Source organism: Taeniopygia guttata, chromosome 25 (genome assembly GCF_048771995.1).
Source record: "Taeniopygia guttata chromosome 25, bTaeGut7.mat, whole genome shotgun sequence".
Taxonomy (NCBI): Eukaryota; Metazoa; Chordata; class Aves; order Passeriformes; family Estrildidae; genus Taeniopygia; species Taeniopygia guttata.
In genome coordinates this window covers 5880636-5904148 of record NC_133050.1, presented here as the reverse complement: position 1 = coordinate 5904148, position 23513 = coordinate 5880636, and the positions used below count along the sequence as shown (strand labels likewise).

Genomic DNA, 23513 nt, shown 5'->3' with positions numbered 1-23513 from the left:
GCGGCACCCACAGGGCCACGGTTCCTTTGGGGCCACCTCCCGTGGGGCCCCACTGGACACCCCAGCACCCCCCCGGCAGAGCGAGCCAGTGGCTGTTGCCACATCCTCCTAAATTCCACTGATTTGACGTTTTTCTCTAGAAACGCCCCCGGTTTGGGCACCGCAGGGCAAAGCCACAGGACGCAGATAATGCTGGCAGAGTGAGGAGTGGGAATCATCGTGTGCCGCCCCCCGCGACCCCCCCAAGCCAGGCACTGCCGCAGCTGAGCTTCATCCCCTTTATTCGTGCTCAAATTAGGCAGTGATGCCCCTTCCATGGACCAGCACGGCCTCAGCACTGGTCCCAGTGCAGGGGACTGGGGAGAGACATCAGGGCAACCTCAGGCTTCTCTGAGCACCGTGACTCAGTTTCCCCAGCTGTGAAAGGCGTGGGGACCACAGGGGTTGCTGACCTGCTTGCCGGGCAGCGATGACAGGGGCAGGGTGATGGGGGACCCAAATACCAAACCCTGCTACCCATTCCCATCCCCACATTATCCCACCCCCCAAAAAAAGAAGTAAGGAAAGATTGGGGTGTTCTCCTCCCAACCAGCAGCCCCCCACTCCCTGCCCACGACTCGGAGCACCCCTGATTTATTTTCAGGGGCAACGCATTCCACGGAACATCCTTGCCTTGCTGCCACCCTCTTCCCAAGGCACCCACTCCTTGGCTGGGCCCTTGGAAGCAATAAATAATGCAGGGGGGGTCCCAGCAGTGGGGGGTGGCTGGAGAAGGGTGTGGGGTGCAGAGTCCAGCGGGGTGTGAGGACACCCCGGGGTCAGAGCGGGGCTGTCCCGTTGGGGAGCTGGTCCTTGCGTGCGGGCAGGGGGGATGCGGGGGGCTCATCCTCCTCGGGGGACGGATCTGTCTCGGTGTTGGAGGGCTCTCCCGAGCCGTGATGGCCGTTCTCGGGGCTGTAGAAGAAGGAGAGGGTGCGGAAAGCAGGCGCCATGTGGTCCTTGATGCACTCCAGGAGCTGGACGAAGGAGGGGCGCTGGCGTGGGTTCTGCTGCCAGCACAGGCACATCAGCTCGTGGCTGTGGAGAGAAGGCATCTGCTGGCTTTGGAGGGCTCCCAACAGTCTTCCAGCATGGCAGAGAGGAGGTTTTTCCCCTGGCAGCCTTTCCCACAGCAGGGTGTGGCGGTGAGGGGATGCCCCCAGCACTCACAGCTTGTCGGGGCAGTTCTCGGGCCGCTCCAGGACGCCGTTGTCCATGACAAAGCGCAGGACCTGCTCGTTGGACATGCCCTGGTAGGGCTGCTCGGCCAGCGTGGCGATCTCCCACAGCACCACCCCGAAGGACCTGCCGGAGCGGCGCTGCTCAGCCGGGGCATCCCCAAATCCCCCCAGCTCTGCCCACCCCAGCACCTACCAGACGTCGGACTGAGTGTTGAAGATGCCGTCCTTGAGCGCCTCGGGGGACATCCAGCGCACGGGGAGCAGCCCCTTGCCCCCTTTGCGGTAATAATCCGTCTCATAGATATCCCGGGTCATGCCGAAATCTGGCGGAGGAGGAGGAGGAGGAGGAAGGTGTGACCAGCCTGCCCCACCGCTGCCCACCCACTGTTGGATGATGCCCTTTGCTGACCCAGAGATGGGGCAACTGAGAGGTGTTTTAAAAACTTTTATTCTATTTTCAGTCTCATGAGAAGGGCGAGACAATACAGATGTTATAATTCACGCCATTACAATCAGGAGCTAATGATTTCTTAATTACAATACACTCTAAGTGTTTTTTAGCCTATCAGCCTTAGCTACACTATGTTGTAAATGCCTCACAGCTCATCATCTAAAATTACTCATCGTGGGTCCTACTACAATGCATCTTTCATAATTCCATTTCTCTAAAGTATCTAGTCTTTTATGTGAGGCTATCTTTTGAAACTTGTTTCTAGTTCAATTTTTTTCTCAACAATGTCTGTCTTAGACTATGGTATTTTTAAGCTAGTTTCTTATCTCAAGGTTTGTTTACAGATACATGCTAGAAGAGTCTTCTCACGTAATTCACAGAATTCACAGAATTCGCAGAATCACAAGGTTGGAAGAGGCCTTAAAGATCTTTGAATTCAACCCCTGCCCTAACACCTCAACTAAACCACGGCACTGAGTGCCACATCCAGTCTTAAACACATCCAGGGATGGTGACTCCACCGCCTCCCTGGAAAGGCCATTCCAGAACTTTATCACTCTTCCCGTGAAAACCTTTCTCCTAACATCCAACCTGTATTTCCCTTGGCATAGCTTGAGACTGTCCTTTGGTTCTGTCAGTTCTTGGAGAAAGAGACCAACCCCACCTGACTACAACCACCTTCCAGGGAGTTGTAGAGTGATAAATTCACCTCTGAGTCTCCTTTTCTCCAGGCTAAACACCCCCAGCTCCCTCAGTTGTTCCTCACAGGGTTTGTGCTCCAAGTCCCTCACCAGCCTCGTTGCCTCCTCTGGTCACACTCAAACATCTCAACATCCTTCCCAAACTGAGGGGCCCAGAACGGGACACAGTTTTATCAGGTTTTGAGAGTTTTCTATGCATCTATTTCTCACACCCACCTCCAATCTTGACGGTGAAGTCCTCGGACACCATGCAGTTGCGGGCAGCCAGGTCCCGGTGCACGAACTTGTTGGCGCTGAGGTAGGCCATGCCGTCGGCGATCTCCCCCGCCATCTGGATCATGTCCTTGAGCGACGGCGGGGGCAGCCCGGGGTTGTTCTGCACCATACACAGAGCCAGGGTCACGCCAGGATCCCCTGAGCACCAGGTGAGTGTCCCCCTGGCACCTGAGCAGCCCCTCACCTCGGCTTCAGGCCTGAGCGAACGCAGGTAGCTCTTCAGATCCCCACGTGTCATCAGCTCCATGATGACCAAAGCTGGCTGGCCCTGGGATACCACGCCGAGCAGACGGACCTGCAGGGACAAAGAGAGCTGGCATGTGAGTGGCCAGACGCCCCCATGTCCCCTCCCTCCCCCTCAGCTGCCCACCTACCACGTGGTGGCACTTGAAGGCTTTCATGACAGAGGCCTCGTTGAGGAACTCGATGCGCTCCCGCATGGTGGCCAACTCGTTGACTGTCTTCAGGGCCACCTTGGTCTCCTCTCCCTCCGTGACCAGCCCCAGCGCCACCCCCTCATACACCATCCCAAAGGAGCCCTGTCCCAGCTCCCGGATCACTGTGATCTTCTCCCGGGACACCTCCCACTCATCAGGCATGTACACTGTGGGGTGAGTGGGGATCACCCGATCCCCATCACTGTCACTAACGCCATCTGCAACCCCATCCTCATCTCCATGTCATCACCATCCTAGTCCCCATCCCCATTCCTATCTCCATCCCATTCCCATCCTTGTCTCTGTCCCATCCACATCCTCATCCTCATCTCCATCCCATTCCCATTCCCATCTCCATTCCATCACCATCCTCCTCCCTGTCCCCACCCCATCCCCATCTTGATCTTCATCCCATTCTCTTTCCTGTCTCCATCCCATCACCATCCTCCTCCCTGTCCCCCTCCCCCTGCCATTCCCATTCACATTCCTATTTCCATTTTCATTCCCATTCCCATTCCCATCTTCCCCATCCCATCACCATCCTCCTCCCTGTCCCCATCCCATTCCCATTCCCATTCCCATCTCCATCCCATCACCATCCTCTTCCCTGTCCCCGTCCCATTCCCTTTCCCATCTCCATCCCATCATCTCCATCCCATCATCATCCGCCTCCCTGTCCCCCTCCCCCTGCTCCTGCCATTCCCATTCCCATTCCCATTTCCATTCCCATTCCCATTCCCATTCCCATTCCCATTCCCATTCCCACCTCCATTCCCATCTCCATCCCATCACCATCCTCCTCCCTGTCCCCCTCCCCCTGCCATTCCTATTTCCATTTTCATTCCCATTCCCATTCCCATCTTCCCCATCCCATCACCATCCTCTTCCCTGTCCCCATCCCATTCCCATTCCCATGCCCATTTCCATTCCCATCTCCATCCCATCACCTCCATCCCATCACCTCCATCCCATCACCATCCTCCTCCCTGTCCCCATCCCCCTGCCATTCCCATTCCCGTTCCCGTTCCCATTTCCATTCCCATCCCCATCCCATTCCCATTCCCATCCCCATCCCCATCCCATTCCCATTCCCATTCCCATTCCCATTCCCATTCCCATTCCCATTCCCATTCCCATTCCCATCCCATTCCCACCTCCATTCCCATCACCTCCATCTCCATCCCCACGCCCATACTCACCCCCATCCCACTCTCAGCCCATCCCCATCCCCTCCAGCGCGACCCCAGCACAGAAAGGGCTCGGTGGCCCTTTGGGGTGGCCCTGCCTGTCCCCCCGTCCCCACGTACTGTCCGAGGCGCTGAAGTACTCGGGGTTGACGGAGGCGTAGAGCGTCCCGCTGGGGTACCCGTCGTGGTTCCTGTCGGGGTGGGCAGCGCTGGGAGCTGCTGCCTCCCCCCAGCCCTTCCCAGGCCTGGCTCGGCCAGACCCCTCCCCAGCCCACCCTGGGGGTGCAGGGGGGTCGTTACCTCTTCTTGTTGTAGAAGAAGACGAAGACGGCCAGGCAGGAGATGAGCACCATGAGCACCACGGGTGTGACGGTGAGCAGCACGTAGAAGCTGCTGGACTCTTCCTCGGCTGCCAGGAGCAGGCGGCCGTGGATCAGGGTGTGGGCACTCATCCCACCTCGCATGGGACACTTGTCCCACCACCAGCCCTGGGCTGGAGAGGGGGATCCTCCTGCTCCCCAGAGCAGCAGCACCCTCTGATCCCTGGGTGCCCCTGTCCAGAGCATCCCTCAGTCCTCCAGATCCCCCAATTTATCGGCAAACCCTTTTGTCCCAGTGTCCAAAAGCAGCATCCCCCACTCCCCCAGCTCCTCAATCCAGCAGCACCCTTGGATGAAGGATGGGAAGAAGACCAGCCTGGCTGAGCAGAGGTCTTGGCTGGAACTCAGGGAGAAAGGAGAGGCTCCGATCTTTGGAAGAGGGGGCGGGAGGTTCAGGAGGATCTGAGGGAGCTCAGGACAAGAATGAAAATTAGAAGAGCCAAAACCCAACTAGAACAGAATCTGACATAAGAGACAATAAAAAAATGCTTCTATCAATCCATTAGTAGCCAAGGGAGAGCTGAGAAGAAAGTGAGTGCTGGGCACTGCTGAGGGACATCGAATCCTCAGGAATTCATGACAAGAAAGGTGGGCTGGAATGTGACCAGAGAAGGGATCAGAACTGGGGAGGGGTCTGGAGCAGCAGGAGCACCTGAGGGGGGTCGGGGAGGCTCATCCTGGTGAAAAGGAGGTTCAGGGGGGACCTGTGGCTCTGCACAACTCCTGACAGGAGGGGACAGCCAGGAGGAGGTAGGCTCTGCTCCCAGGGAAAAGGGACAGGACCAGAGGAAGTGGCCTCAAGTTGCACCGGGGATTGGATATCGGGGAAAACCGGAAAGCATTGGAGCAGTCTTTGTCCCTGGAGGGATTTAACGATGTGTGGATGTGGCACTTGGGGACATCAGTTAGAGACAACCTTGGCAGTGCTGGGAGAGCAGTTGGACTCGCTGGACTTGGAGGTCTTTTCCAACCCTCTGTGATGACTCTGTGATGCTCCAGTGTCTCCAGCCAAGACCATCCCTCAATCCCTCAGCTTCCAACAGCTCCCACCTTCAGCAGCCAGGCCCAGCAGCATCCCCTGACCCCACAGGTCCCACCCCAGCAGCACAGCCCAATTCCCCAGTGAGCCCCAGCTCCCCTCCCTGCCCACCATGTCCCTGTTGATGTCCCCCGCAGGTACCTGGCCCCAGGATGTAAAACTTGACCAGCCCTGTCCACGAGCCGTTGCCGGCCAGCGAGGTGGCCCGGACCTTGGCTGAGTAATTCCCTGGCTGGAGCAGAGCCAGGTGGACGCCCCCATACTTGGAGTAGCGGTGGCGTGAGACGCAGACAACGGTGGTGACCTCCTGGAGGGAACAACGTGGGGGTGGCAAAGGGGTTTAAACCCCCCCAGCCACGTGTAAGTCTTGTGAGAGAGATGGGATGGGATGGGATGGGATGGGATGGGATGGGATGGGATGGGATGGGATGGGATGGGATGGGATGGGATGGGATGGGATGGGGATGGGGATGGAGATGATGGAGATGGAGATGGAGATGGAGATGGAGATGGAGATGGAGATGGAGATGGAGATGGAGATGGAGATGGAGATGGAGATGGAGATGGAGATGGAGATGGAGATGGAGATGGAGATGGAGATGGAGATGGAGATGGGGATGGAGATGGAGATGAGGATGGGGATGGAGATGGAGATGAGGATGGAGATGAGGATGGAGACGAGGATGGAGACGAGGATGGGGATGGAGATGGATGGGGATGGGATGCAATGGGATGGAGATGATGGAGATGGAGATGAGATGGAGATAGGGATGGGAATGGGAATGGAGATGGGGATGGAGATGAGATGGAGATGGGGATGGAATGCAATGGGATGCAATGGGATGGAGATGATGAAGATGGAGATGAGATGGAGATGGAGATAGGGATGGGAATGGGGACAGGGATGGGATGGGATGGGGATGGGGATGGGATGGGATGGGATGGGGATGGGGATGGGGATGGGGATGGGGATGGGGATGGGGATGGGGATGGAGATGATGGGTGCTGCGTCCCGTAACCAGATCCGGCAGGACTGGGCAGGGGGTGTTCTCACCACAGGGTGTTCTCACCTCACTCTCCCTGCTGTATTTAATCTCATACTTGAGGATGAGCCCGTTGGGGTTCCTGGGCTCCTCCCAGCGCAGCAGGACACTGTTCTTGCCAGCCGGCTCCCACGTGACGTTGCCAGGAATGTTGTCAGCTTGCACTGCGAGAGGCACAGAGGGACTCAGCTCCTGGGGCATCAGCCGGACCCTGACCCGCTGCCAAACCCCCATCTCAGCAGCACCCCAGCACGGCCAGGGTGGGGTTTGGAAGGGCTGGGGACGCACGCTCGGGCATGGTCCTGGCGAAGACGAAGGTGGCGGCGCTGCAGCCCACGGTGTGCGCGGCGTGGTTGCAGGCGTGGATGTCGATGCGGTACTCGGTGAAGTGGCGCAGCCGCGACAGCACCGCCCGGTCACGCACCACCTTGTCCTCGAAGATCTGGAAATCAGGCTTGGGCTCGCCTCCGGGGCGGCTCGGGGCCAGCGGCTCTGCTGAGGAGGCGTTGGCCGGGGATGTGACGGCCACCACGTCCCTGCGCTGCTTTGGGGTCCTGCGGGACACGGGGACAGGAGGTGGTGGGGAGTCGAGGCGCTGGGATTATCCCCCAAAACTGATCAGGAGAAGGGGAGATCCCCCAGGCTGGTGTGGTCCCAGCTCACCTCTGTGGGTTTTTATTGATGGATGTCACCTTCCAGGGTGGCCTGAGAGAGCGGGAAATCAGTTAAAGGGTCTTCCAGGAGCAGCCGCTGGGCCCCCCCCACCCAGGCAGACCCACGCACCCAGCTTGAGGGAGCCCCCCAAAGCAGGGACCCCCCCAGATGGCACCTGGGGATGGTGATGGAATTGTGGAGGAAGTTCTCAAACTTCTTCTGGAAGGACTCGGCCTCGCCCTCCATGCGGAGCTGCCCGTCAGTGGGACGGCAGGGGCAGCACCTCTCCTCCGCATCCTGCTCCCCCTCGGGACCATCCCCAAACCCGAAGCGCGTGTCTGCGCTGCTGGTGGGCAGCTTCAGGCCTGTGGGCAGCAACGGGCAGGGCTGGCAGAGCCTGGCTCAGCAGCACCATCCTTGTTCTGCTGGTGTCCTCGGCGGCCGTGCTGCCCCTGCCCTGCCCGGCCTCACCTTTGTGGCAGTAGTCGTTGATGTAGAGCTCCATGTCCTCGGCCAGCTGCTGCCACAGCACCAGGTAGTAGACGATGTTGCCGTTGCGTTGCGTGGGCGGCTTCCAACGCACCACGATGTGGGAGGAAGAGTTGGACATGGAGATGACGTCCCGGGGCACTGTCGGGGCTGGGGTGACATGGAGGTGGTCAGTCTTTCCTGGAGGGGGACCACCACGGCATCGCCAGCCCCCTGCCAGCCCCTTACCCGCCGGCATGGTGCGGATGTAAACCACCTCGCTCTGCGCCCCGTAGTTGCGCCCTTCCTCGGCCGTGGTCAGGGTGATGGCGCGCACGAAGATGGCATACTGGGTCCAGGGACGGAGGTTGAGCAGCGTCACCCCCGGCTCCTGCTCGCTGCTCAGGGGCAGATCCACGTCCAGCACGTTCCAGCTCTGCGCCCCACAGGCGTCCTGCCCCACGTACTCCGACACGTTCTGGAAGGGTCTGTGCCACACCAGGCATCAGGGAGGGTCCAGCAGGGACAAAGGACACCACAGCATCCCCAAGCGCTCCACCATGGGGACAAGAGGGAGCACTTACGACTCCTTGTAGTAGACGATGAAGCTGAGGAGGTCCCGGTACTCGGGGGGCCGGTACCGCTCCCACTTGAGGAAGATGCGATCAGACTCGGTGACGTTGGAGATGAAGCGCAAGGTCTGGGTCTTGCCTGTGGGGAGGAGGCAGGGCTCAGGCAGAGGGTCGTGGCACTGCTGGTTGTCCCCATGCCCGTACTCACAGGACGCCCGGTCCCCGTTGGTGCGGGGGTTGATCTCCGCCTTGTTCTGCCGGCCCTTGGTGCCTGTCACCTCCTCCATGCGATAGATCTCAGCCAGGCACAGCTTGGGATTGAATGCAAAGTACATCTTGCCCACAGGAATGGAGAGGACGTGGTGGCTCCAGTCCCAGAGCTGCTGCAGGTTCTGGTTGTCCAGGACGTACAGGGTGTAATTCCTGGGGGAGGAGATGTGGACGGAGGCAGTGGGCAAGGGCACCTTCAGGGCCACATGTGCCCCCCAAACCCACACCATCCTCACCCATCCACCATGGAGTCACCACGGATCAGTTTGAGGTTCTTGAAGAAGGACAAGGAGACGAGGGCGAAGGAGTGTTTGATCTTCAGGAAGCCTGTGATGGTCTCAATGAGCCCCAGGCTGCTCTGCAGCTCCGAGGCCAGGTTATCTGGGAATGACACACTCTGTGAGCTCCCCATAAATCTCTCTGCAAGGGAAAACATCCCCTTCCTCCAGCCCCAGCCCTCCACAGCAGCTCTCCCATGCAGGGTGGGTTTGGCGGGGCCAGCTCTGGCACTCACAGCCCCGGCGGATGTTGAGGATGAGGTTCCCCTCGATGAGGGTGCAGCCCCCCAGCTCCTGCGCCGCCTGCATCGAGTCGATGGTCTTGGTGCCCACCTTGCACTCCTTGGGACACAGCCCCTCGCACTTGTGGCAGAACATGCTGCGGGCAGGGTGACGGTGACATGAGCCGGCGTGCCACCACCGTGCCTGCGGTGGGGCACTGGGGACACCCCCACCTGCTCTCGTTCCTGGTGTACCCCGAGGGACACTCGGACAGGCACTGCCGCTGGTGGATGACGAACTTGGAGGCGTCGCGGGGGTTGTCGGAGACCTTGCGGAGGCTGGCGCAGTACTCGGCGGTGACGCAGCGCCAGCCCTCGTACTCGTAGGTGCGGGGCGGGCACGAGGGCAGGCAGTGCCCGTTGAAGTGGAAGTGGCGGCAGGCGACGCACGCCCGTCGGTCGTGGGGGCGGCCGCAGCCCCCCAGGCACTCGGCGTGGCAGCACTCGCCCGCCGCCGTGCACGCCGAGCCCGCGCCGCACGGGCACACTGAGAGGGGAGACACGGCACGTGGGCACGGAGCAGCCCCGGGAGGGAGAGGAGAGAGGTGGGAAGGGCTCAGGGAGCTGCTGGTGTCCTCCAGGGGAAAGCAGGAGTGAGGGTGGGGTGGAGAGATAGTTGGAGGGGTGGAGGGAGGGAGGGACGTGGGGATGGATTCAGCGATGGAGGAGCGCAGGGATGGATGGATGGATGGTGGGATGAAGGGAGGAATGTTACGGTGAGCTCATGGACACCCCTTTTTCCCCCTTTCCCCCGGGCCTCTGTGGCTCTGATCATGATAACCCCTGGATCCTCCTCCCTGCCCCAGGGAGCCAGGAGAACCCACCCTGTCCAAAACCTATATAGACCCCTAAAACTTCCTGCTCTTCCTCTTTTGCCCCACTCTCCATGGACACCACAGAATAAAGAGAGCTGTTCCAACTTCCCTGGGGTAAGAGCCTCTTTTGAATACTTTTCCCTCTCCTGGAATTCCTCCCCTCACAGCCCCATATCTCCGAGCTGGTCGGATCCTAGAGGGGCTGCGTGGAGGGGGGAAAACTACAGAAATTACAGTTGGTGCCCAACGTGGGGCTCAAACCACGACCCTGAGATTAAGAGTCTCAGAGGAATGCGATACAGGCACAGAAGGAGGGATGCTGGGATGTGGGGATGCAGGAATGGAGGGGGAAAGGGGAGGATGCAGGAATGCAGTGAGGGATACAGGGATGGGTTGATGGAGGAGTGGATGGAGGCACGGCAGCGCTGATGGAGGGGTGCCCAAAGGGATGGAGGAACGGATGGACGGCCTTGTGATGAGTGGCTGGCCAGGCAGGTGGGTTGATGAGCGGCTGAGCAAGCAGCTGGGTAGGGGGATGAGGGGCTGCATGGAGGGACAGCAGGACAGATGGATGGACAAAGTGGGGCTCGGCCCATGCTGAACCCCACCTGCCCAGTGCAGCCACGCCGGGGTTGCAACCCTGATAAGGATCTGTGTTTATAGTACATATTTCATTACCAGCTCTCCTGTTTACAGCAAACGAGCTCAGGAGGGGCCTGTATTTACCTCGCCGCTGGGAAAACACAGCAGCCAGGAGCTGGCTTCTCCTCGGAGGATGATACAGCACGGATCTGGTTACCCCACCGTGCTGCCTGCACAGCACACTCCCCACTCACCAGGCCTGCCATTCCCAGCTGGCTCCACCAGTGCCCTCCCAGTTTGCCCCACAGCACAAACCAGCACCATCCCAGAAAAAGCAGCACCACCAGGCCCCGTGCCACCAACACCCACCTTTCTGGCAGTAGCTGGAGGTCCAGCAGCGATAATCCAGCTGCCCGTTGATGCTGGTCTGCACACACGGCTTCTCCACGTCCAGGATGCCCGGGCAGACGTCGGCACACTCTTCAGCCGGCTTATTGCCGACGATGTAGGTGCTGTCCCCCATGTCGGGCAGCAGCAGCCCCCAGTCGATGGTGGAGAGGTGGCAGAGCTCCTGGTTGCGCTCGATGCGCACCGAGCCGCGGAGGATGTGGCCCAGGCTGTGCAGCCCCACGTCCCGCAGGTGCGGCATCTCGAAGATGACCAAGGCGTAGCTGAAGAAGAGGTTGGTGCCGCGGATGACGGAGAGGTTGGGGAAGAGATCCCGCAGGCTCTCCAGCCCGTAGACACGGAAAAGGAGCAGGTACTCTGTGATCATGAGCAGCCGAGGGAAGCTGAGCCCCCTGAAGTCCTCAGCGCCCGTGGTGAACATCAGCAGGATCTGCAGGTTGCCTTCGATGATGGAGCAGTTCTCCAGCTTCCGCAGCTGCGAGACGTCGTTGCGGATGTCCATGCTGCCGCAGACTGGGGTGGCGAGAGGGGGACCCCATGGGCGGCAGCAGGAATGGGGCAGCTGCCCCCCACCCCACCCAGGGATCCCCCAGATGGTCTTGGGGGGGGTTAATACCCTGGTGTTGCCTGTCAAGCGCGGCTGGGATTGGTTTGGGCGGCTCTCCGGGCACGGCGTGTCCATCAGCGTGATGCTAACGAGGCCTGGCAGGCTGCCCTGCCCCATGGCAGCCCCAGAATCATGCCCCAGCCCTGGGGGAAGCTGTCTGGGGGTGTTTTCCCCTTCCCCAATCTGTGGGTGCTCACAGATCTCCCCACTCATGGTTACCCAGTAGGGGCAGCTCCAGCAAGGTTGTCCCCATCAACTCCCCCTCGTGCCCAGACAGGTAATGGGGCACACAAGGCCACCACAAGCGTCCATGGGGCACACAAGGCCACCACAAGCGTCCATGTGGCACTGCCCCAGCCCCACATTGGCTATCTTGGGGTTTTTAAACCCAGCAATGGGCAGCACAAACCCCAGCACCTCCTGCTTCGTCATCCTGGCAGGGATACAAGAGCCAGACTAAGCAAAGAGCTTCTCGCTGACAGCATCCCCAGGCAGAAACCAGGTCCTGGAGGGGATCATCTGCGTGGTTCACCCCTCATCTGTCCCTGCCAGCCTGGGCTGGTGCCTCGTGGCCATGTCCTTGTGACCCCATGGTGGCAATTTTCCCCTCTTGGTGTCACCCATGAATGGTGGGCACTGTGGTTCTGGCAGCTGCCCATAGCCCCTCACCCCAGGTTCAGCCCCTCACTGGGGGCTCTGTCCTGTCCCTCTGTCCCCTCCCTCTGTCCCTCTGTCCGGCCCGAGGGCTGCAGCCCCTTGCAAAGTCCCCCTGTAAGGGGAGGGGGTCCCCTGTAAGGGGAGGGGTCCCCTGTGCCCCTGGCAGCACAGAGGACAGGGTGCCAGGAGGGAGCAGGGACAGTGACCTGTGTCCCTTGGGCAGCTCTCGGGTGCTTCATCCTCTTCCTCCATCACTCCCACCCCCAGCACAGCCCCTCGGTGACTGGGGAAACTGAGGCACGGGTGGCAGGGAGAGGGGAAGGCAGGACAAATGCCAGACCCTGCTCGTACCTCCCAGCTGTCCCCCTGTTGTGGCCATGAGACCCAGGACCCACAGCCGCCCCTTCCCCACCATGGCACCCCCTCCCCAGGCTTTCCCACCCCAGCAGCGCTCCCAACTCCTGTGACAATTTTCCACCATCCCATGGGGGCTGAGGGACCCGTGTGTGCCCAAACCCCCCACTCCACTCCCCTCACCCCATCCAGCAACAGGGAGCTCCCAATCTCTGCCCCTCCTGCCCAAAACGGGGGATCTGCAGCACCGGGGGGTGCTGCCACGGGGGCAAAACGAGATGGGGACCACCCCAAGAGCTTTACCTCGAGGTTTTCTCTTGCAGCCCCCACCCCACAACTCACTGACACCCCACGCCTCTCCCAGCCTCCCCATCCCAGGCACTTACTTTCGGAGGGAGCCCACACGGGGGGCACAGGGAGGTGGCCAAGGAGCAGCAGCATCACCCCCAGGCGTGGGGCACGCAGCCCCCTCTGCCCCATCCTCCGGTGGGACCCCCAGGTCCCCGTCCCCGTCCCTGCTGCTCCGGCTCGGGTCCCACTCGCCGTGTCCGGCCGGTGCCGTGGGCCCACGGACCCTGCCCGGAGCCTGCGGCCCCTTCACTTCTGTTTTCCAAAATATTTAGCCTGACAACTGTCAGGGCCAGGGCCGGGGCATGTTTGGGAAATAGAGAGGGGGAAAACACGGCGGCCCCCCCGCTGGTGTGGGTGGGAAGGGAGAACTGCCTCCTGCCTCAGTTTCCCCAGCCACAGCACGAGGTTCTGAGCTCCTCTGGCAGGGGGACACCGGGAAAGCAGCAGCAAGGCATGGAGCAGCACAGGAGGGATGATTTAAGGGTCACTCTGCCTCGCAGGGGGAATTTGGGGTGCCAGCAGCGCACGGCTTTGGGGTCCCCACGGAAGAGCAGCCCTGCAGTGAGGGAGGAAGCACTCAGCACCTGCCTGGCTGTGAAGGGGAAGTAGGAGAAGAGGATAGGGGAGGAGGAGGTGACATTTATTTTTCTCATTAGGACAAAGCAGGGAGGAGGGTCCCAGGCCTGGGCAAAACCCGGGGGCAGGAGTGGGGTGCTGATGCCCCAGTGACCCTCCAACACCATGGCATTAGGAGCTGGACATGCCCCTGCCCCCGGGGATGGGGCGATGGGGGGACCCCCAAGGCTCTTCTCACAGAGGTGCTGGTTTGTTTTGGGAGGAGCTCAGGAGCAGCTGTTCCTCCGCCGGCGCAGCAGAGCGGTGTGGGGGCTCCTCTCCTCCTCTTGGTCGCTCTCACAGCAGCGCTGGGGGCACAGGGGGGCTGCAGGGCAGGGATGGGGCATCCCCCAGAGCAGAGCACAGCACCCCACCCAGTTCCATGCCCACCACACTTCCCTCATCCCACAGCAACAGGGCGTCCCACGCTCTGCCCCTCCTGCCCAAAACCGGGGTTCTGCAGCACAGAGGGTATTGCCACAGAGAAAAACCCCCCAAAATCCCTTCTCTCCCCTCCCCAGCCCATGCTGGGTGGGATCTGGGGGCTCCTGGGGGCTCACCAGCTCCTCATCCTCGCTGCAGAGCGGCCGCGTGCGGCACAGGCGGTTGCAGGCGGACACGGTGTTGTAGGAGAGCTATGGGGGGACAGGGACAGGTGGGGGTCCCTTCCCAGATCCCCAAATCTACACCCCAGGGTGCTGGGACCCCATGGCTGGGCACCTTCCACTTCCTCCGGGCGTTGAACTTGCGGAAGTTTCTCATGTTGATGGAGGAACGGCTCCGGCTCAGCGCCTGCGTCGCGCTCAGGGGCTGCGGGGTGAGGACGTGGCACTGTCACCGTGTCCCCACCGCGCTGCCAGGCCCTGCCAGCCCCTGCCCGTGCCGCTCACCTTGATCCAGGGGTGGAGAAGGCACTCGGCTGCGCTCATGCGCCGCCTGCGGCACAAAGGGAGGTTGGGGTTGGGGGTCCCGGCCCCACAGGTCCATCGTGGGGATGGGGATGGTGGGGACAGAGAGGGGAACCAGATGGAAGTGGAGATGGGGGGATGGAGATGTGGGTGAGATGGAGATGGGAATGGGGATGGGATGGGATGGGATGGGATGGGATGGGATGGGATGGGATGGGATGGGATGGGATGGGATGGGATGGGATGGAGATGAAGATGAAGATGGAGATGGAGATGATGGAGATGGAGATGATGGAGATGGAGATGGAGATGGAGATGGAGATGGAGATGGAGATGGAGATGGAGATGGAGATGGAGATGGGGATGGGGATGGGGATGGGGATGGGGATGATGGGGATGGAGATGATGGGGATGGAGATGATGGGGATGGAGATGAGATGGAGATGGAGATAGGGATGGGAATGGGGACAGGGATGGGATGGGATGGGATTGGGATCAATGGGATGGGATCAGTGGGATAGGATCAATGGGATGAATGGGATGGGATGGATAGATGGGATAGGATCAATGGGATAGGATTGGGATCGATGGGATGGGATGGGATGGGATGGGATGGGATGGGATGGGATGGGATGGGATGGGATGGGATGGGGATAGGATGGGGATAGGATGAAGATGGAGATGGGGATGAAGATAGAGATGGGGATGAAGATAGAGATGGGGATGGAGATAGGGATAGGATGGGGATGGAAATGGAGCTAGAGATGGGAATGGGGACAGGAATGGTATGGAGATGGAAAGAGAGATGGGGATGATGGACGTGGCGATGGGGATGAAGATGAGGCTGGGGCCAGGATGAGATGGGGATGGGGATGATGAAGATGGGGACGTTGGAGGTGGAGATAACGGAGGTGGAGGTGGGGGCAGAGGTGGGGAAGGAGATGGAAGGGATGGCGATGGGGCCTCACTCGGGCTCCTTCACCAGCAGCTGGCGGATGAAGTCCTTGGCCATCTCGGAGGTCTGGCTGAAGCAGCGCTCCTCAAACTCGTAGGCACCAGCCACAACGTTGGAGAGGGTCTCAGCATCCGTCTCACCCTGGAAGGGGGACAGGCCACTGAGCCTGTGGGGACACAACAGAGCTACTGAGTGCCAGGACAGCGCTGGCTCGGCCGCCCCAGCACCCACAGCGTCCCTGTGCCTCAGTTTCCCCCAGCCACAGCGAGCATTGCCCCATACTCACAGAATGTAGGTGATGACTCCAATGCTCCTGAAATGCAGAGGTGGGCATCAGCTGCTGGCCTGGGGTCCCCCCATGCCCTGTGGCACCCGGGGGGTCCCTCCTCACCCACCAGCTCACCCTGTTGCCCCCCCCAGGTCCTGTTTGCTCACCACATGTCTGTTGCGGGGCTCAGCGGTTCATAATTGATCACTTCAGGAGCTGGGGGCAAACACAGAGCCAGGGTGGGACATCAGAGGGACAGGGGACAGGAGCACGCCTGCATGCCCATCCCCACCCCTGGCTGAGCAGCCCAGCAGTGCAGGGACCCCCAGGGATGTGCCAGCCCCCTACCAATGTACTGGGGGGTCCCACAGAGGCTCTTGAAGGTGATGCCATCCTGCAGCTGCTGGGCCAGCCCGAAGTCGATGATCTTGATCGAAGGCTTGGGGACATCCTTGTCCTGCAGCATGATGTTCTCGGGCTGTGGGAACAGGGCCGGGCACAGGGGTGATGGGGGGGTGATGGGGGTCACAGGGGTCACAGGGGATGATGGGGGTCACAGGGGTCACAGGGGATGATGGAGGGGTGATGGGGGTCACAGGGGATGCTGGAGGGATGATGGGGGTCACAGGGGATGCTGGAGGGGTGATGGGGGTCACAGGGGATGATGGGGGGATGATGGGGGTCACAGGGGTCACAGGGGATGATGGGGGTCACAGGGGATGATGGGGGGGTGATGGGGGTCACAGGGGATGATGGGGGGGTGATGGGGGTCACAGGGGATGCTGGAGGGGTGATGGGGGTCACAGGGGGTGATGGGGGTCACAGGGGATGATGGAGGGGTGATGGGGGTCACAGGGGTCACAGGGGATGATGGAGGGGTGATGGGGGTCACAGGGGTCACAGGGGATGATGGGGGTCACAGGGGATGATGGGGGGGTGATGGGGGTCACAGGGGTCACAGGGGATGATGGGGGTCACAGGGGATGATGGAGGGGTGATGGGGGTCACGGGGGATGACGGGGGGGTGATGGGGGTCACAGGGGATGATGGGGGTCACAGGGGTCACAGGGGGTGATGGGGGTCACGGGGGGGGTGATGGGGGTCACAGCACCCCCCGGGAAGCTGAGAAGAGCGGGACCAGGGCTCTGGAGAGGCCTGGCAGTGCTTGGATCCTCAGGGAGTGGGGATGGAGGGTCCCCATGGGCACCTTGAGGTCGAAGTGAGCGATGAGGCGGGCGTGCAGATATTCCACCCCACACAGGATCTGCCCCAGGAACTCGATGGCCTCCTCCTCTGACAGCATCTCCTTCTCCGCTATGAAGTCAAAGAGCTCCCCACCGCTGATCCTGTGCGGGGTGGGGACAGGAGAGCTCGGCCACCTCCACCACGTGGCACAAAAGGGGGTCATCCCCACCAGGACCCCACTCACAGCTCCAGGATGAGCACCACCTCGGCTGTGCTGGCGAAGAGCTGGTGGAGCTGGATGATGTTGGGATGGTGGAGCTGGCGGAGGATGGCGACTTCCCGCTCCACCTGTGCCCTCTCCACCCCCAGGAGGCCGCCCTGGTCCCGCCGTGTCTTCAGGAACTTGGCGGCGTACAAGGAGCCGGTGCTGCGCCGGCGGCAGAGCCTCACCACGCCAAAGTGACCACTGCAGCGAGAGCTGGGCTGGGCACGGCCGGGCTGACCCCAGGCCCGGGGAGGAACCCAGAAATCCGGGTGCCCCTGGGGCTCCGGTGGAGCTGGGATCCCTGCCTGTGTCCCGCTGGGCCTGCCTGCATCCCTGCCTGCCCTGTGTTCACCTGCTGCGACCTGCTCACCTGCCTGGATCCCACTCACCTGCCCAGATCCCACTCATCTACCTGGATCCCTCTCACCTGACTGTGACCTGCTCACCTGCCCAGATCCCACTCACCTGACTGGATCCCACTCAGCTGTGGTGGGTCCCACTGCCCAGATCCTGCTCACCTGCCTGATCCCACTCACCTGCCTGGATTCCCCCTCACCTTCCCAGATCTGCCTCACCTGCCTGGATCCCACTCACCTGCCCAGATCCCCCTCACCTGCCTGGATCCCACTCACCTGCCCAGGTCCCACTCACCTGCTCAGATCCCTGCTCACCTGCCTGGATCCCCCTCACCTGCCCAGATACCACTCACCTGCCCAGATCCCACTGCCCAAATCCCCCTCACCTGCCCAGATCCCCCTCACCTGCCCGGATCCCCCTGCCCAGCTCCTGCTCACCTGCCTGATCCCCCTCACCTGCCCAGATCCCACTCACCTGCCCAGATCCCACTGCCCAGCTCCTGCTTACCTGCCCAGCTTCTCCAGCAGCTCATAGGTGTCCTCCAGGTGGCCCAGGTTTGGGGTGGCTGCCGGGCCCTCGCTGCCCTCGCCCTCCCTGGGCTCAGCCCCGTCCTGCGGGGCAGCACCGGGACCTGGCTCAGCCCCTGCCCGGCCCTGGGGGTGCAGAACCCCCCAGGACCCTCCAAGGGGATTTCCCCGGTGCTGCATCAGAGCTCAGGCTCCTTCCAGGTTACACTAAATTCGTCAGAATGTGGAAATTTGGAGACTTTCACCCCGGAGAAGGACCTGCAGGAGCTGCTCAGGGGGTTTGGGAACGGGGTAGGAGCAGGAAGAGAAGGGCTCCCTCTCCCTCACTGCGCTCGCGGTGCAAAATGCAGAGAAAACACAACATTTGGGGTTGTTTTTGGAGAGGATTAATAGGAGATGAACCACTGTGAGCCCAGCCCAGGCAGTCCCAGCCCCCTGGCAGTGCCCCCACAGCCCTGGCTCACCTGGGTGCTGCCAGGGGCACCCCTCAGCCCCCCGTCAGCCAGGACCGGGCTGCTCTCGGCCATCCCTGCAAGGCAAGAGGGGTGAGGGGTCAGTGGCTGTGCAGGGCAGCTCCTGGCAGCACTGGGGGCACAGGGGTGGGCACAGGGGGACATGCCAGGAGCCTCCTCTGTGCCCAAGAGAGGTGATGCCACCGCTCTGGGATGGAGCTGCTGCTGGGCAAGGGGGACAGTGGGACAACAGGGTCAGGAGGGGAAACATGGATTGTGCAGGAGGGGAGGGGAGAAGGAGAAGGAGAAGGAGAAGGAGAAGGAGAAGGAGAAGGAGAAGGAGAAGGAGAAGGAGAAGGAGAAGGAGAAGGAGAAGGAGAAGGAGAAGGAGAAGGAGAAGGAGAAGGAGAGGAGGAAGAAGAAGGGGAAGAAGAAGAGGGAGAAGGAGAAGAAGGAGGAGAAGGAGAGGAAGGAGAAGAGGAAGAAGAGGAAAAAGAGGAAGAAGAAGTGAAGAACTGAAGAAGAAGAAGAAGAAGAAGAAGAAATAAAGAAGAAGAAGAAGAAGTAAAGGAGAAGAAGAAGAAATGAAGAAGAAGAAGAAGTAAAGAAGGAGAAGTAAAGAAGTAAAGAAGAAGAAGAAGAAGTAAAGAAGAAGAAGAAATGAAGAAGAAGTAAAGAAGAAGAAGGAGAAGAAGAAGTAAAGAAGAAGAAGAAGAAGAAATGAAGAAGAAGTAAAGAAGAAGAAGAAGAAGTAAAGAAGTAAAGAAGAAGTAAAGGAGGAGAAGAAGAAGAAGTAAAGGAGGAGAAGAAGAAGAAGAAATAAAGAAGAAGGAGAAGAAGAAGAAGAAGTAAAGAAGAAGTAAAGGAGAAGAAGAAGAAGTAAAGAAGAAGAAGAAATGAAGAAGAAGAAGTAAAGAAGGAGAAGAAGAAGAAGAAGAAATAAAGAAGGAGAAGAAGAAGTAAAGAAGGAGAAGAAGAAGAAGAAGAAGAAGAAGTAAAGAAGAAGAAAAAATGAAGAAGAAGAAGTAAAGAAGGAGAAGAAGAGGAAGAAATAAAGAAGAAGAAGAAGTAACGAAGGAGAAGAAGAAGGAGAAGAAGAGAAGGACTGTGACTGCTCTGGCTGAGCAGGGCAGAAACATCCTGTGCTGAACTGCCCCGGGCCCCTGTTCCCATCCATCTCCTGTGCCACTGCAGGGAGGGATGGTGGGGAAAGATGTTGCCAAGGTTTTACTTTTCATTATCCTGCTCTGATTTGATTAGTAATAAATGCAATTAATTTCCCCAAGCTGAGTCTATTTTGCCCATGACATTGAGAGGAATGAGGGATTTGTCTTTTCAAACCAGCTGTGGGTTTCAAACCAGCACTGAGAGAGAAAAGGAACAATGGGAAGGATTCCACGGATTGATGAATGGAAAAAGATATTTGCTTTTCCAAATAAACCTTAGGTTTGCTGATAAATGAAACTGGATATTGAAGGATGAAAGAAACAATGAGGAAAACCCCTAAATTCCATAAGAAGTAAAAATGAAAAAGGAGGGGAATTCCTTAGTATCCATTAGAGGGGAATCTTTGGTATCAGACATTTCGGGAAGTCTGAACTTCTCAAGTACCTCAGAAAAGGGGAAAGAGAGAAGGGAAATGCGGAGAGGAAATTGGGATAAAAACTGGGGAGACCCCACGGCCTCTCCGTTTATTCAAATAAAATAAAAGCTCTCCTCTGTCTCCTTTTTGGACATAAACCTCTGTTGCTTGTGGATTAATTTTACTGACCCCTCCCTGCCCCGACCCCCACCCCGCAGCCCTTTGTTCTTGATGTAAAAATTAAGTTAAAAGTTAAAAATGGGTGTTAAAGTACTCAGACATTAAGTAGAAAAAGCATAAACTTTTGTTTCTATAATTATAATATAAATCCGTAAAAATTAAATTAAGTTGATGTAAAAATTAAATTAAAAGTTAAAATAGATGTTGAAGTACACAGACATTAAGTAGAAAATCATCAACTTATGTTTCTATAGTTATAAATAAGAATATGCCTTAAGTAAATTGAGAAACGGTTGATAAGGCAGTGAAGAGTCTTTAGTATAGTAATGTGATTCTTTAAAGCTAAAAGTTGGTGTAAAAATAGATTAAAATTGAAAAATGGATGTTGAAGTGCACAGACATTAAGTAGAAAAATAATAAACTTATGTTTCTATAATTATAAGTAAGAATATGCCTTAAATAAGTGAGAAACTGTGTTAGAAAAGATGGTGGAGTTTATAGTATAAGAATGTTATTACATGAAGTTAAAAGTTGATGTAAAAAATAAATTAAAAATTAAAAATGGATGTAAAAATTAAGTACACAGACATTAAGTAGAAAAATAATAAACTTTTGTTTCTCTAATTATAAATAAGAATATGCCTTAAGTGAGTGAGAAACTGTGTTTGATAAGATGGTGAAGAGTCTATAGTATAGGAATGTGATTCTTTAAAGTTAAAAGTTGATGTAAAAATTAGATTAAAATTTAAGAATGGATGTTGAAGTGCACAGACATTAAGTAGAAAAATCATAAACTTATGTTTCTATAATTATAAGTAAGAATATGCCTTAAATAAGTGAGAAACTGTGTTAGAAAAGATGATGAAGAGTCTATAGTAATGTGAATATACAGAGTTAAAAGTTGAAAAGTTATAATAGAAGCACATGTGTATATGTGCAACAGCAGCCTGTTAAATAAAAATAACCACAGCGCAGTAAAAGCGAATAAAGGTGATAAGTTAGAAAAGCAAAATAAACCTTGTAGCGACTGGCCCTTAAATTAGAAAGTTTGATATTGTCTTGGAGCAAAGAGTTTGTGACTGCTTCGTGCCATGGCTGGATGCTTATTCTAAAATCTCACAGCCTCCAAAAATAATGTTTATCCAAGCAATAAATCGTTGTATGGTGGAATCTGAGCTATTGATGACGCCCAGATTGTAAAAAGTTTCTGTCTGTCAGCCCCGCTGCTAAAGGAGAAGTTGCAATTTGTCTGTGCTGTTTTTAAGGTTGTTTATTCTGTTTATCTCTAACATGTTCTGCTGCCCTGCCGCAGCTCTGTCCTGCAGGGCAGCGTGTGGGGCTCTGCCCTCAGTGGGATGGTACAAACATTAAATACCACAAACTCCCTGTGCTGGATTTACAATAACGTGCCAATATCTGTCACCTACGTTGGACAGTGTGTCCCCAGCCTGAACCAACAGAAAAATGCCAACACCACAGTGAAACATGGAGGGCATGAAGAAGGAGGAAAAGGACAAGGCACACCCAATTTCCTCCATCTTGTCCCCTCTGAACCCCTAATCTAGAAACCTAAAATTTTACTTTTGCACCCGTGCCACACTTAATTATTACTCTTATCAAACACTCAGAGCTGGTAATTGATCCTGTAAGATTGAAAACTCTTTTCCATGGACAGAGATCACAGCCAGTGTCTCTGGGGGCTCTGTCCAGGGGGGTTCCTGACCCAGGGCAGGGATGGGACAGGGACAGGGGTAGAGACAGTGACAGGGACAGGGACAGGGACAGGAGCAGGGACAGGGACAGTCCTGCCCTGAGAACAGACACATCCCACTGCTGGACACCGTTCCCAGCCCCATGGGCTGTGCTGCACCACTGAACAGGACCTGGGACCCTTCCTGTCCCCCCCCAGGACCCCAAAGGACACTCCGTGATCCCCAAGCCCCGTTCCCCTCCAGCCTCTCCCCCTGCCAGCCCAGCTGTGCCCCCCTTACCCTCCCGGAGCCTTCCTCCACATCCAGCAGCGCTTCTTCCTCACTCCCCAGCCCGCAGCCAGCACCGGGGGCTGTCCCCTGTGCCCACCCTGCTGTCCCCTGTGCCCACCCTGGCTGTCCCCTGGCACCCGGGGCACCCGGGGCACCCTGGCACGGCCCATCCCCGGCCGTGTGACGTGTCCGTGGGAGGACAGACAGTGTGTCTGTTTGTCCCCTGGGGGTGGACACCAGCAGCTGATTTCCCCCTGCCGTGCCAGACACGCATCGTGCTGCTTTGGAAAGGAGGGAAACTGAGGCACGGGGGCTGTGGGGACAGAGGGTCCTGTCCCACCACGCCACCCACCTGGAAAACCAGCCCGGCCTTGGCGCTGGCTGCCCAAAAATGAGCTCCCAGCTCAGCATCCAATTCCAAAAAACCCCGTTGGAGCCAAAACCGCCCCCGAAGCTGGTGTGTCACGGGGACCTGGACCCCTCACCTCCAGCTCCAGCCTTCCTCCAGCAGCCCTGGCAGCACCAGGGTCTTCCTCACCTTCCTCACAGCCGCAGCATCCCGGGGGGCTGGGGCAGGGTCCAGCTGCAGCAGCTCAGGACGAGAGAAGCTCTTCGCCTTCCTCCTCCCCCCAGCTGGGAAGAGGAGCCCAAAAAAAGCCTTTTAGGAGCAATTCCTGGGGGCTGCAGGCTCAGCTCGTTGAGGAGCGGCCCAGAACAGCCCAGAACATCCCAGAATGGCCCAAAACGGCCCAGAACGGCCCAGAACAGCCCAAAACAGCCCAAACCAGCCCAGAACGGCCCAAAACAGCCCAGAACAGCCCAAAACGGCCCAGAACAGCCCAGAACAGCCCAGAACAGCCCAGAACGGCCCAAAACAGCCCAGAACGACCCAAAACAGCCCAGAACAGCCCAGAACGGCCCAAAACAGCCCAGAACGGTTCAGAACAGCCCAAAACAGCCCAGAACGGCCCAAAACAGCCCAAAACAGCCCAGAACAGCCCAAAACAGCCCATGATGCAAACAGAAGGGACAATGCCACCTTTGCAGGCCTGGATGTGCTGGTGGCCAGGTGGCCACAGTCCCCTCCTCGCCACAGCCCAGCCCGTCCCGAGGCCGCCGGTGTCACCTGGCTGTCACCCCGGGGCCACCAGGCCACCTTCCCGTGACGTTTCCCCATCGTGTTCTCGCAGCTTTGGTCGCTGCTTC

The 23513-nt window shown here is 58.0% G+C and overlaps 2 protein-coding genes across 14 annotated transcripts; both read right to left on the bottom strand.

The window, feature by feature from the left end:
- Window positions 1–264: 264 nt before the first annotated feature.
- On the bottom strand, window positions 265–13534 carry INSRR (insulin receptor related receptor). Of its 4 annotated transcripts, XM_030291474.4 has the most exons (22): window positions 13067–13534; window positions 11024–11575; window positions 9432–9744; window positions 9213–9355; window positions 8935–9079; window positions 8637–8851; window positions 8441–8567; window positions 8106–8344; window positions 7860–8027; window positions 7564–7753; window positions 7398–7439; window positions 7023–7288; window positions 6762–6898; window positions 5833–5998; window positions 4573–4681; window positions 4393–4463; window positions 3023–3252; window positions 2833–2943; window positions 2589–2748; window positions 1414–1543; window positions 1210–1344; window positions 265–1077 (listed from the first exon to the last, which is right to left on the bottom strand). In XM_030291474.4, the coding sequence occupies exons 1-22, from the start codon at window positions 13158–13160 to the stop codon at window positions 819–821; spliced, it is 4002 nt and encodes a 1333-aa protein (XP_030147334.4). In that variant the 5' UTR covers window positions 13161–13534; the 3' UTR covers window positions 265–818. The 4 variants fall into 4 exon arrangements, with proteins under 4 accessions (XP_030147334.4, XP_072774647.1, XP_030147333.4 ...); XM_072918546.1 differs by having other exon boundaries at window positions 8441–8851; XM_030291473.4 differs by lacking the exon at window positions 13067–13534 and having other exon boundaries at window positions 11024–12713.
- A 116-nt stretch (window positions 13535–13650) lies between these two features.
- Window positions 13651–23456, bottom strand: LOC115498461 (death-associated protein kinase 2). Of its 10 annotated transcripts, none has more exons than XM_072918549.1 (13): window positions 23347–23456; window positions 22793–22940; window positions 18576–18640; window positions 18092–18195; window positions 17207–17428; window positions 16985–17123; window positions 16126–16255; window positions 15945–15993; window positions 15796–15822; window positions 15537–15675; window positions 14537–14582; window positions 14207–14456; window positions 13651–13954 (listed from the first exon to the last, which is right to left on the bottom strand). In XM_072918549.1, the coding sequence occupies exons 3-13, from the start codon at window positions 18636–18638 to the stop codon at window positions 13684–13686; spliced, it is 1440 nt and encodes a 479-aa protein (XP_072774650.1). In that variant the 5' UTR covers window positions 18639–18640; window positions 22793–22940; window positions 23347–23456; the 3' UTR covers window positions 13651–13683. The 10 variants fall into 10 exon arrangements, with proteins under 10 accessions (XP_072774650.1, XP_072774651.1, XP_072774649.1 ...); XM_072918550.1 differs by having other exon boundaries at window positions 22846–22940; XM_072918548.1 differs by lacking the exons at window positions 22793–22940; window positions 23347–23456 and adding an exon at window positions 22317–22411.
- Between the last annotated feature and the right edge of the window lie 57 nt (window positions 23457–23513).